This window comes from Prunus mume, linkage group LG3 (genome assembly GCF_029339155.1).
Source record: "Prunus mume cultivar Tortuosa linkage group LG3, ASM2933915v1, whole genome shotgun sequence".
Taxonomy (NCBI): Eukaryota; Viridiplantae; Streptophyta; class Magnoliopsida; order Rosales; family Rosaceae; genus Prunus; species Prunus mume.
In genome coordinates, this window is record NC_142700.1 from 18,633,789 (window position 1) to 18,647,829 (window position 14,041).

The 14,041-nt window shown below is 35.4% G+C and overlaps 1 protein-coding gene and 1 pseudogene across 1 annotated transcript; both read right to left on the minus strand.

Annotated features, from left to right (window-relative positions):
• Positions 1–1,847: 1,847 nt before the first annotated feature.
• On the minus strand, positions 1,848–4,739 carry LOC103326614 (palmitoyl-monogalactosyldiacylglycerol delta-7 desaturase, chloroplastic-like; annotated as a pseudogene).
• Positions 4,740–10,822: 6,083 nt separating this feature from the next.
• On the minus strand, positions 10,823–12,958 carry LOC103326613 (exopolygalacturonase-like). The gene is made up of 4 exons (XM_008228858.2): positions 12,824–12,958; positions 12,437–12,748; positions 11,377–11,889; positions 10,823–11,065 (listed from the first exon to the last, which is right to left on the minus strand). Exons 1-4 carry the CDS (start codon positions 12,956–12,958, stop codon positions 10,823–10,825), a joined length of 1,203 nt encoding a protein of 400 aa, XP_008227080.2.
• Between the last annotated feature and the right edge of the window lie 1,083 nt (positions 12,959–14,041).

The window sequence follows — 14,041 nt, forward strand, 5'->3', positions numbered from 1 at the left end:
AAGTTGTAACCCTAGTAGGGTTATACAAGGAAATAAGATAAAATCCTAATTACACAATATTTGTACAAAAAAGTAAGAAATAGAATTGTAATAGACTAGGAAATAAATCTCATGATTAAACTAGGATCTCACTAATACTATTTTCTCCAAATTCTCCATGAAGAATCATGGCAATCTACACTACTTTCTTGGCATCGAAGCTACTCATACATCCAATTCTCCCTTCCTCTCACAAACCAAATATGTCACATTCCTTCTTTCCAAAGCTAAATTGCTCGAAGCTAAACCTTGCGCTACTCCATATTCCACCACCAAAAATGACACTATATGTGGATATCTCCTTGATGATCCCAACCTCTACATATCGCTTGTTGGAGCCTTACAATATCTCCACTTGGACCAGACCTGATATTGCTTTCTCAGTAAATCAAGTTTGTCAGCATATGCATCATCCTCGAACTCCTCATCTTACTGGAGACAAACGGATCCTTCGATAAGTTAAAGGCACACCACAGTAAGGTCTACTTCTCACAAAAGGTCATCAAGATCTCACTGACTTCTCTGCTGGAGATTGGGCTAGTTGTCCAATTGATCGCAGGTCCGCCACTGGGTATTGTATCTTCTTTGGTCACAACCTTATATCCTAGAGTGCCAAGAAACAACCTACCATTGCAAGATCTTCCACAGAGAGTGAGTATCGTGCTTTATCTTAAACTGATACTGAAATTACTTGGTTATGTTTCCTTATCAAAGATCTCCATTTCTTTCTACCAAACCCTCCATTGCTTTTCTCTGACAATATGAGTGCCCTTGCTTTCTCTCAAAATCCATCTTTCATGCTAGAAGAAAGCATATGGAAATAAACTACCATTACATCTGTCAATTGGTCACTAGTAACTCCATTTCCATCAGCCACATTTCCTCTCTCCTCACCAAATAGCTGACATTTTCACCAAATGCAAATTTGAGCAGTTCAGTTACCTATATGCCGCAACTTAGCTTGAACGGGGATGATAAGCCACGAAATGTTCAAGACACCTAGCTTCATAACAAAGGACAAGAAACCACTCAAGACACCCAAACTTGTCCACAACAGCAGCCATCTCATGAAAACCAACTTGGAAAGGATATGGATGATCACAAGCATATTCCTTTCTTGATATATATATATATATATATATATATATATATTCATTTTTGGTAAATACATAGATAGGAGGAAAAACTGCAGCCTTGTAAACCTAGCTAGACAATTCTTCGAATAGTAATGAACAAATTCCTTTTCACACAATCAGATTTGGTCTCTCTCTTTAGTAAGAATCTCAACAATAAATATGTCTAAATCTATAAGAAATTAAGCCGATAGAAATTTTATTGTCTTTTTTTTAATTTCCTTGTAAAACCAATGTAGATGACTTTTGTTTAAATGAAGTTTATGTTCAATATTCTCATCTCATATTACTTAAGTTTTTAGTTTTGTTATTGGTTTACACATTTAAAATGAGGGGATTTAGTTGGATTGGCCTAGATCTTTGGTGTGTTTCCAAGTAATCATAAGAGTTGATGTATAAATGTAAACGAAAGTAACTTTTCCTTTCACAAAACACGCGTGAAGTAAAACTTCCAACATCATGTCAATTTTATTCATAGTACACAACATCACTTCCATTTCCAAAATTAAACACTCTTCATAGCTGATTGTTCTATAGTACAACAATAAGTAATTATTTTAGAAGCCAAAGAAATACCACTTGAGGCATGAATATTGACAACATCACTAACGCATATAGGATTTGAAGCTAGTAACGTTATCCATGATATACATAGCTGAGTAAATCTTCAAAACCCTATTTTTGAGTAGCCATGATTCTACCATTTGAAGCTTTTCGTTGCTGTTGAATTTCAGTTGGGACCTTGACATCTGTTGCCAATCCAATAGCTTGAAGAAATCTTATTACGTACCAAGTAATATCAATTATTGCCACCATTCCAACCCATGTCTAGCTGAGTATTCAAAAGCACGGTGGTTATTATGCCATCCTTCTCCAAGCGTAATAATTGACATCCACCTAAATTATTAAAAATATATCACGTACATAAAACAAGTTAATATCCCAATTTTACATTTAGCAAGGATGAAATATAGCAGAGTGGGGAATAGATCCGATATACCAATTGTTTGTAGACATGTCACCGGTGTTCCATGGTTTCTTTCCCCACATGTGGCCAACTGAATTTATTATGAGAGTGGCGTGGAAAAGAAGTACTGTCCTCACCCCCTGGTATAGAAGGTACTTGTTTAGCTGAATAGGGAAATTTTTAAAAAGAAATTTAAATTTTGGGGTCGTAAAAATTAAAGGAATTATTTAAAGTAATTTAAGAATGAAAATATCGGTTCGTATATTTACTTTATTACTTGCATTTTTTTTTTTATATCAAGGACAAATATCTTTTCTCATACTGTATGTATTCTCGACCAGCCTGAAATTGATGTACAACAGAAAGGAAAGAAGGTGAATATGTGCTTATGTGTACAATATGTTTAATGACTCGCGGAACCACTCTAATGGTTGTGGTGGGCTATAGCCTAGGGAAGTTTTTGGGAAAGAAAAAATAAACAAGCCTATAAACGAGTTATTTTAAATATAGCCCAGTATGTATTAACTTATTAAAATTCAAAAAAGTCCAAATTTTTTATGAATTGAGTTGTAGGGCAGCAATGAAAATACATATTAGCAATCAAAACTTGCTTATTGATTCAGATTCAAAAACAAAAAAATTTAATTCTATCAAGGATTGCATAGCACAACTTGAATAGATACACTTTTAATTCTATTGCTGAACATATTTTAATTTTGATACCATGAATTTTTTTTTGTCTCGTTTAGTATATATTTGTTTTATGTTTTATTGAAAAGCAGTCAATGAAACTATGAACTAACGTGGTCTATATGATTTAATATTGCACTTTTATTTATAGAACAACTAGTAGAAATGGTAAGTAAAAATAATAATCATTAGATTTTAAGTTAGCCCACCCGTTGAAAAATTCATAATTTCACCCTTATGTTTAGTATTAAAATACGTGTATATTGTATCTTATTTTTTAAGAGTCAAGGAATGATTAACAGAGAGTGATTATTTAGGAGAAGAACTAAGGTACATTAATGAGTAAGCGATCTCACCACTGCCCAGACCAAGAAGGGAAATCCACCCACAGCATATAGTAAACCTCCAAGAGCAAATGAACGTAGAAAGTTAGTACGAAAAAGAAACCTATAGAAGGGCTGCTTCTTTAATTCTTCAACGTTCTTCAGTCCACCAAGCTGTAAATTTCTCATTTAAAAAGTAAATAAAATAAGTATATATACGTATCAGTTGGTGTGTGCACGAGAGAGAGAGAGAGAGAGAGAGAGAGAGAGAGAGAGAGGAGGATTATGTGTGTTTTTCACATGTTCACATCGACGACGACGGGTATCAAAGATCCAACCAATGTGAGTCAGTGACTATGCCATAAGCTCAGGATGGGGCTGTGAGGGTCCTTCTCTGTGTCAGTAAACTGATGGTGGTACCGATGGTTACTCAGAGCATTCACAGTGGAGAGGTGTATATGGGGGTGTATGTTAAATATACACCCCGAGTCACCGGATTCGTCTCCAATAGGGAGATGTAAATGAATGTAAATATACATCACTACCATGGGGATGTAAAATAAAATGTATATTTACTTCTATTTTTACATCCCTTGCATGCGGGACCCACCTGAGAAAAGAGAAGAAAAATGAATAAAAGTCAACATAAAAGGCTGGGAGTCACGATTACACCTCCGAATTTACACCTCCCATTATAGCAAAAAACATATTTACACCCCTCGGAGGTGTAAAAGGAATGTAAAAGTGGCTTTACACCCCCGAATTTGCATCCCCCACTGTGGATGCTCTCACCCATTCAATTGGACTACCCTGAAAATCCAAACACACCAACAAATCCTTGAATAATATATGTACATTTTTTCATTATAACCTTTTGATTAAGTGCGTTATCATAGATAGAAGTATAGAATAATATAGTGAAAGTTATAAATATTACCGAGATTATACATAACATGAAATAACTAATTTTTTTACACATGTCCTGTTACTATGTTTTTCTCTGTGTGGGTGTAATTCATTTTCTTAAAGTAAAAAAGTCATTACCAAGATTACCTTTCATAGAGGTGAAACAGAATGTTCATATTTTGTAACAGTTTTTGTCTATATGGAATCCACTTAAGCATAAAAGCGGGACCCACAATTTTCCGCATATGCTCGTCTTATTAAAGAAGGGGACAATTTGTAGAGTTTATTCGAATTTGTATATGCGATTATATGATAGTTCATGCCTTTAAAATATATTTAAAATTTAGGGACTTTTCTATACTTTTAAGCATAATAAGCATTTCCGAACATATATATACACACACCTGAAGTGACAGAACACCACAATAGGCAAAGAGGTACTCAAGCCATTTTGGAAGCCTCAAACCTCTGTGGGTAAGACTTCTATGGTAGCACAGCGTGAGTCCTAAACCCGTCACAACGTACAAAGTGACGGCCACCCAAAATGCAGGCCAATTGAAATGAAAGGGCGCAAATGCACAAAGAGAATGCAAGGCCAAAATCACAGCCAATGTGTATGTTCCATGTCCTCCCCCAAAACTCTCCACATGACTTCATAAAAAACATGCCCAAAAGCCCCATCTTAAATATATATATATATATATATATATATAATTCTGATTATCTGAGTTTGGCAAAAGAAGATGGGCATTGCGGAGAAGTATACTACGTACCTCGCTTCCTTGCAAAACAAAGCATCTGCTAAAAAACATGTGTCGGTAGCTTTTGACTAGAGTGGAATCGCATATGATGAGTGGTGATGAGTGGGGTCAATAATTGGACCTCAATAGAGGTTCGAAGAAAATAGGCCCGGCCCTCACGTAATATAGCTTCGTAATTTAATACCTTAACTTTTCTTTTTTGATCTGAATAACTTACGGACTTCTTGTCATCTCAATGTGTGCACCACAAGTGCATAGGGATGGCAATTTCTTCCGTGGGTAAGGGTCTACGCGGGAATTCGACCCTAATGAGTCGGGTATGAAGGACAAAAACGCGTATGGGGAAGAGTACGAAGAATTTTTTAGGTATGATGTTCGAGGAGGGGCGAAGATGGTATTTTAATCCCCAACTTGAACCCTCCCCGTTTAGTATATATATATTATAGTATATATAAATATGTTATTATAATATATTTTCTATTATTATATTATGTACTTATATAATGTATACAAATACCACACAACTTATTTATTTAGTTAACTTCCTGTCCATATATAAACATTCTTATATTATCTTATTATCTTAAGCCATACAACTCATTATCTTGCCTTAATACTTCTTCTTTCTTCTTTTTTCAACAAATTAGTTATAACTGGTTATTTCTTCCATAAGAACCCATTCACCAATGAAGGTGGGAATGGGGAATCCCCAATATGAATATGGCAGGTATGAAGTGGGGGATGAGGGAAAAAAGCTTAACGGGGATAGGGATGGGGATGGAATGGCATACCCAACCCCAATTCGACCCATTGCCATCCCTACAAGTGCAAGAACACGATGCTAACCTCTTTGTATGTGCTCCCGTGTGTGTGCGACATTATTTTTTCTTCATTTTATAATCATGCGTGACTTAAAATTCTCTTATTTTATTGATTATAATCGCAATAGGTTTGAAGGAACATTTTCTGTGAAAATTATTCAAACTGAAAGTTTGGGAGGGGGAGGGGAGGGTTAGGGTGGCCATCCCTAGTGGTGAGAGTGGTGGTGCTAGTGAACCCAAGATATAGGGTCATTAATAACTAATCTAAACTGAAAAAATAGTAGGGAGAAGCATGATTTTGTCAACTTTGGTATTTCCTTCAAAATCAAAGATTTTTTCAGTGCACCTGAACTTTTGTAGGGATGGAGGAGGGTGGTGGTGGTGGTGGAGAGGTTACCCTTTAATGAGCTCAATCAAAGTCTACTATCAAGAATCACATGCTTTACCGTATCACTTATTCTTCCCTATCTTTAATGAGCTCAATCTTCTCCTTCCTTTTTCACCCTCCCCACGGCTCTTATCACAAACCCTCTTCTAAGACTCATTTCTATGGATGTCATATGTCCAACGGTCTACCTACTGAATCCCAGATGTAAACAAAAACAAAACCACATATGTATTGGAATATAAGACAAATAAAAGCGAAACCAATCAACAATTTGAAGGAATAAATCATGAAAGAAAGCGGGAGAATTGGATGAGCATAAAATAAAATCAACACTGATATACATGAGCATTTAGAAACCACATTAGTTATAAGGAGGAGCTCCTTCTCAGTTTCAAGGAGCCAAATTTTTTCCCCTATACATACATATGTAGACTCAAGATTAATTAATTATTAATATTGTTTTCGTAATCTTTATACTTTGTGTTCTTTTTCTTAAGGTCTAATTGATTAATCTTGAGTCTACATATGTATGTATACGGGAAAAAATTTGGCTCCTTGAAACTGAGAAGGAGCTCCTCCTTATAACTAATGTGGTTTCTAAATGCTCATATATACCAGTGTTGATTTTATTGATTAAGCTGGGCCTAATCTTTGTAAACCAATTTGCCATTAAATAGTGATTTAATTTGGACAAGTCAGTTTCTAATTGATTTTAAGATTAGGCCCAGCTTCAAATCTCTCCAAAGGCCCAAAAATTTGGTCATCACCGTTAATCTCAATTCCAGAGTTCAAATCAGCAGATATTTTGGAAGATCTTTCTCTCAGAAGAAAGCCCATGTGACTCTAAAAGTCAAAGTTTTCAACTGAGGCAGAGGAAGTGATGGGAAGTAGGAAAAATGGATTAATCAAAAGAACACTCATAACCATTTAAATACCAGAAAATGGGGGCCAAAAGTTTCCTTTCTATGCTCGTGAGGGCACTCCATCAGAACAGGTTGTGTTTACAAGAAATAAAAAGGAGACAAGGAAGTGATTCGTCAGAAAAGCAAATAGACCATCATAGAAACTGACTGTTGATGGGTTTTGGTTTGTTTTTTGTCAGAATAATAACTCCCTCTTTTTGCGTTGGAAAAGGAAAATCCTTTCAAAAGATCTACCCTCCCGATATTAAAGATATTAAACCCTCATTCAGATTCTCTATAAATATGAGAGGAGGTAAACAGGATTAGACACATCCAAAAATTCAATTAAAACAAAACTCTCAAAGTCATACTGACAAATTCAAAACAAGGTAAGTCGATCTCAAAAGTCTTCAGACTCTGACGCAACCAAACTCTTTGATTTATAACAGACAAATAAGCCAAAACTCAGGTTTCTGACTTCTGTTCAATTTAAAGAAGTAGTTTACAAAGGAAACAAGATTTCTATCGTTACAAATTTGGCAGCATAAGCCAAATCAAGCAGAATTCGGGTTTTTCATAATATGAAAACTTCAACAAATTCACAAAGATGCCTTGGTCTATCAGAATTGCTAGAATAGCTCTTGGATGATTCATAATCAAGCAGAACATGTACTGTAATGCAGCTACAATTCAGCAATCATCAATCCAGCCACTTCCAGCCCCGTCCAAAATGAAGAAATCTCAATTTTGCCCATCCAGCAAGCCTCCCCATGGCTAGAATAGATTAAAGCTCTACCAATCTCAACATTGGTATCGATTTTCAGCTGAATCTCATCAATTGAAGGTGCTGATGTTTGAATCTAGCATAGATACATCCAGTCCAGCATGAGTCACATGCAACAATTCAAGCAGAAATCGAAGCCCAATGTTCTGTTGTCCCTTTAGACATGGCAGTCCCCTTTTCTTTTAAGGTCGTGTAAATAGGCAATTTTTCTTAAAACAATTTGATTTATTTTCAATATTCATTTTGGCCTGAACTACTAGTTTACTGTGAGAAATTGTGAAGTCATCACCAGTCTGAGGCAATAAAAGAACTTACTTGGGAGATATCTTTCACCCAAATTCACAATCATTTGTTTAAAGTCAGTAAATTGGAATGCAAGTTATCCATTTTTCATAAGTCTGTTAGGGTTTTTAAACTGCTAATAGTGGCACGCTCATACACCCAAGAAAGTTGACTTATTGACCACATATGATTCTCAAGCCAATAGGGAACTTTGCCTTTCCATCACAGAACTAAATCGAAAGGAGTAAACAGTGCCCTTCCAGTCGAGATGCAGCTGAAAGTGTTATGAGATTGGGTGACTGATAAAATGGGGTAATTTGGATAAGAAGGTGTGACTGGAAGGATGCGCTGGTTCTTCTTGAAGAGGAAAGCTTGATAGAATAATTAATCTCAAAGATAAAATAGACTTTGGCTGGAAAGGGATAATGAAATTATTGAAAAAGGCCATATGGCCCTTTGTTGTTTTGTTGCGGACAAGAAGAATGCAAATTGGCCAAATTAATATATATTATATTATGCGCACAATGGCCATATATGCATACATGTTAAATATATATATATATATATATAATGATTGTTTATTTAAAAAAATTAAAACTAATTGCCATGTAATATTTAATCTCAACCATTGAAAGTGGAGTAATCTAATGGCCCAAAAATTATGTCAAAATTTGTGTCAAAAGCGTAATGCCACGGATCTCATGGCTTGATCCAAACAAAGGCCAATTATTGGCCTCTACTATTCTATAATATATATTTTTTACCATGCCAAGTGTTATGGTGAATTCTCAGTACGTAGATGAGTTTTTGAAGCCAAAATGACCCGAATGGCTTCTAGCAAGTTCTAAGGCCTTACGGCCTGATGCTCTAAAAGCAAGAAGGCCAAATTAATATAATCATATATTTAATAAAGTGGAATGGGGTGATTGAAGAGTTGATACATCCAAGCTTCCAAGTCAAGTTGGAAGCCAAGTCCAAGTCGGATTGGAAACTAGAGACCAAGTCGGGTTAGAAACCAAAGTCCAGGTCGCCAAACTCCAAGTCAGGTATAGGTAAGGCAAGAGCTCTGGGAGTCACAATGTTCCACCATATGTCATACCAAACATCCACAAGTCTAGGCTCAACCCATGATGTTAGGATTGGAAGTTCCTGCAAAAGCCTCCTTGCAACTGGCGAAGTCCAAAGATTGAAGGATTAATATTGTCAAAGACTTATTGCATCTCAAATCAAGAGAAGAGTTTCACAATTCCAATGTCATTTCATTGACCAACCAGATGGGTTAATGGTGGTTGGGAAGTTCTCATTAAATGCCTAGAGCTCCGGAAGACATTAATCTCAAAAGGATATTTTTCAATGAAAGCACCAGTTGAGGACATTTAATGGCCAAACCCGTGAGCTGAAGAAAACTCTATAAATAGGTCGTTAGAAGAAGAGAATAGGACCTCCGACTCAACACACAAAACCTATTTTTTATCCTGCACCTTTCAATTCCTAATCTAGGATTTTATCTTTCAAGCACTTTAGTTTTTCCAAATTCTTCATTTTCTTAGTGTAAGCTTACTTTCTTACAGTCTAATTTCAGTTGTCTTTAAATTCAAGTTTAATTCAAGTCTTTATTTCTTTAATCTATTTTATCGCATTTACATTTTTGTCATTTCATTTCTTGCATCTACATTCATTGCACTTATCACCAAAATCCTAAAAATAGTCATACAAAGCTCAATCATCCTTGATCCTAAGGAAGTGAAAGAACCTAGGCCAAGAGGAGGTTCCTTGCTTGGCCGATCAATTGTTTGATTAGAAATCAGAAGTGCAAACACCCTCACACAATCTTTCCATCCAAGCCATCAAGTGACTTAGTGATGACACACCTACGTATTTCAAGAGAAGAAAGACCAAAAAATCCTTCCTTTGGCCTACTGGGCCATAAAGAGGGAAACAAACAGGTTATGTTGAGGGGATTTAGGGCTCTCACATCCTCAAATTGGACCTTAATTATGTAGGTCTATTTGACAAGTACAGTGGTTCCACAAAGACTTATAGTTTCATATATACAAAGACGATTCTGCTGATTTTATATATATATATATATATATATTCTTTTATTTGGATGTCTGCATGTTACTATCGTGCATATGCTATTGTAAACAGGTGGGAAGGCAGGGAGGGATAGTACAAAATATATAACATCCATACGACAATAACATCCAGATATATATCCGCATAAGAGAATTTCTATATATATTGATATTGCCTCAGAAGTTGGATATTTCTTTTCCCGTGTACATGAATGGATATTGAACATGATCTCTGTTGTGGAAGTTGAGGAGAAAACCTTAACTGGAATTGAATTTATACAAATTTATCATAGAAACTACTCAAGAATCCATCAAAGTCCACAACTTTTGTATTTCGTACCAAATCAAAGAATTTTCCTTCCAAAAAAAAAAAAAAAACTATAGGTTGAAGACTTGCATAAAAAATATAAAAAATTACAGTGGACCTTATTATTCAGTGTCCTTTTTATTTAATTGGTAAAATCGAATTTGTGTAGTCCTTAATTGAATGCAAAGTTTAGGTGTGACATTAACCTCAAAAAAATTAAAAAATTCTAGGTGGTATTCACACACACAACCCCTTTAGTCCAGGTGGTATATGTGCAAAAACCTCTTCTTCTTTTTTAAATACAACGATAGTCTAAATTATTCTAAATTAATCTAATCTACAAAGAAGGGGATTCGAACTTTGGTGCAAAGGGGTCGAGCTTACTATCCTGATCAACTGGCCTAACTCACGTCTGCAAATTTGTATTTGGTTTTGGGTGGCTTACATCATTATCTTTTCTGTGCAAGCAGGGGGTGTTTGTTGGCCATAAGCTTCAACTTCTACGTTTGAGCATGCTGATACACCCGATCCTTCAAGACCATTGTAATTTAGGTTGATGTCCGTGAGCTCAATCTCCTGGCAGGGTGAAGTTTGGCTACATTTGAGAGTAACAACATATTTTGTGCTTGAAGTTCCCCAAATGTTTTTAAACTTAACATCTTTAATCTGAACTTTGGAGAATTCCTGCACACAATAAAAAAGCAATTAACCCAATTATATACATTTATAATCAAGTTGTATATAGCACTAGCATAAATCTATATTTATCCTCATTAAAGCTTTCCATTTCTATCATCAATCTATCATCAATCTCTTAACAACTTTGGTTCCCACGCAGCTTCTATGGAACGAATGAGTTGATGATAGAAAGTAACGGAATGATTTTAATGAGCATATATCTGGAAGGGAATCAATTTCAATTCTTAACATTTTAATTAAAATAATTAATCATAGTTATTAACTCACATATCACATAGTTTATAGTTATCACTTACCTCTGCATTGCAACTCCGAGAAGGGCAATACTGTTGATCGATGATGATAGGATTTTCGACATTATCCATTTCAATGTTCTCAACGTTAAGATGTGAAACTGTGCCTGCTTCAGAGGGAGCCCATGTTTTGACTCTCACTCCATTTTGAGTGCCGACGAAACTGCAGTTTCTTATGTCCACGAATGAAACATCGTCACCATCAACCTTGCCAAGGCTTCCAATGCTGATTCCATGGCCTGGTCCACAGCGAACGCCGCTAATGTTCACGTTGTTTGTTCCGGTGCTAAAGGATATGCAATCGTCGCCAGTGGCGATCACCGAGTCCAAGATCTGAATGTTGTGTGATGAACCAAGGTGGATGCCGTCGGTGTTGGGGCTGTCGCCGGGAGCTGATATCTTGATGTTGCTAATTGTTATGTTTTGGGATGCGAAAACGTTGATGTGCACGTTCTTGCTGTTGATCGATGTTATGCGATCTATGCTTGCATTAGTGACGAAATCCAATCGCAGTGACTGACCAAAAAGAAAAGGAGGAAACACAAACATTAGAATGAGCATACATATTAAAAAGAAATAATGCTAACAAACTCGTATTTTCTAACCGTATTACTTTCCCACTTTCTGTGAAACAAATACGGTCAGTGAAACTTTATCACAATAATTATACGTAATTCTAAGACGGTCATGAACCACATTTTTTAAAATATTAAGTCTCCTCAGATCAATTCAACATGTTGTTGTGTTTGGTCACCGGAGAAGTTTTTCCTATATTCAACACATAGTTGCTTTATACATCAATAAAGCACGTAAATCTCTAATAGAGATAGAGCACGTCTATTCAAGCATATCTTAGCTCTATTAGAGAAGTAATTCATATCGTAGTTCATTGTACAAATAATTTTATTGCATAAGCTACTCAATGTAAGAAATGGATTTTGGACAGTTAATAATATTGTACTCTTAGCATTACTTAATTAGAAAAATTCATAAAAGCTCATTTCTCATGCAAGACCATGATACAATGACATATATATTGAACAAATCAAGCGAAAGAACTTACAGTAGGAAGTCGTTTGCACTGTGGATTTTTCAAGCAGTCGTTGAAGGGCCAAGCAGAGGGTCCTTGTCCATCAAGTGAACCACCACCATTGATTACCAAGTTATCAACGTATTGGAAGGCGATCCAATGGTCGATATCAACCGAAGATTCCAGCTCCTCGGGAGCCAGTAGGGTCCCCTCTATCTGCACCCCAATTGGTCCCTTGCATCCCCCATACAAAACCACTGGTTCCACAAAGTATGTCCCAGTTGGAAATAAGACCACACCACCTCCATTGTTTTGGCAAGCTTGATTCCATGCATCAGTGAAAACCTTGAAATAAAAATTAAAAATTTACATCTTCATCATAATCTTAATTCTGGATTAAGATAAACTCATAAGAATTACCTTGCTGTTATCAGTTTTTCCATCCGCAACGCCGCCGTGATTCATCACATCAAAAACTGCTGGCTGAGCTCCAACTTTGACAATGGATACTAGCAAGAACACTAGGCAAACAAATTGCACAAATTTGGAGCCCATTTTTTTGCAAGTGTTCAATTCATATGTCTACAATGCATATGCGTTTTTTTAATAGGCTGTTTGTGCAGATAGAAATGGAATGGTGCTGCCAAAAGATTTTTGTTTTTTATTTTGCTTTAATTAATTTGCTTGTTTTAAGGGGGATTAATCGCAAATTAAAGTTTTTTATTTTTAATTAATTTGCTTATATTTGATATGTATCAGAAGAATGGCTAATTGTAAGGTTGATTTTAAGCCAAAATTTATTGAATATGATAGCATTACTGCCTATGGTACGCTTTCTTCTTCTTCCAATATAGACGTTTTTGTAATGTTTTTTTTTTTCTTATTAAGGAGATTTGATTTGCTATTAGAGAAAGTCAACGTATGTGCTGGGAGACAAAACAAATTTTGAATTAAATCCTCTTCATTATTAGATATATATACACATTGTTCATCACACCCGAAATATTATAGAATAATGCTACTCTTATCACATTTATATACCACATTTCCATACCACCTTATACGACAGATGAGGTGGACAACCACATCAATTAAATTTATACAAATTTATTTATTTAACTTTTTCTTCTTCTTTTATGATTTATTAACACTTTAAAAAAACACTGTTAATTAAAATTTCTTTATTAAAATACACTTCATTGATTTGATTGTTGTGGCATATGATATGGACATGTCACATCATATGGTACAGAAATGTGAAATAAAAATGTGATAAGTATAGCATTACTCAATATTATATATATTCTTTTGTAGACAACACCACAATCTCGTGGGACATCAACTCAAGTATGTTCTTATTACTTTTTTGACAATTAGAGTTTCAGTATAAGCGATATTAGGGAAGGAGAATGAAGCGCAAAACATTCCAATAGGAGTAGGGTAATTATATACATATATGTATACATTATGCTTCAACTCCAATCACTCACTTAATTATTTCAAGGGGTTAATTAAATCCCACCCTTCTAATTAATTTCCTGGACTCATAACCTCTTTGTGCAAAGTCAACACGCATGCATAAAAATGGGTATTGAACCAGAAATACAAAGAAATTAATGTGACTGATTTTCCCTTCAA

Bases quoted from the DNA above. Each gene is read 5' to 3' on its own strand.
- LOC103326613 (XM_008228858.2), bottom strand. From the start codon at position 12,958: ATGGGCTCCAAATTTGTGCAATTTGTTTGCCTAGTGTTCTTGCTAGTA. The intron at 11,890-12,436 runs GTAAGTTCTTTC...CTTTTTGGTCAG, and splicing joins AGTGCAAACGACTTCCTACT to TCACTGCGATTGGATTTCGT. The intron at 11,066-11,376 runs GTAAGTGATAAC...TATTGTGTGCAG, and splicing joins CTCGGAGTTGCAATGCAGAG to GAATTCTCCAAAGTTCAGAT.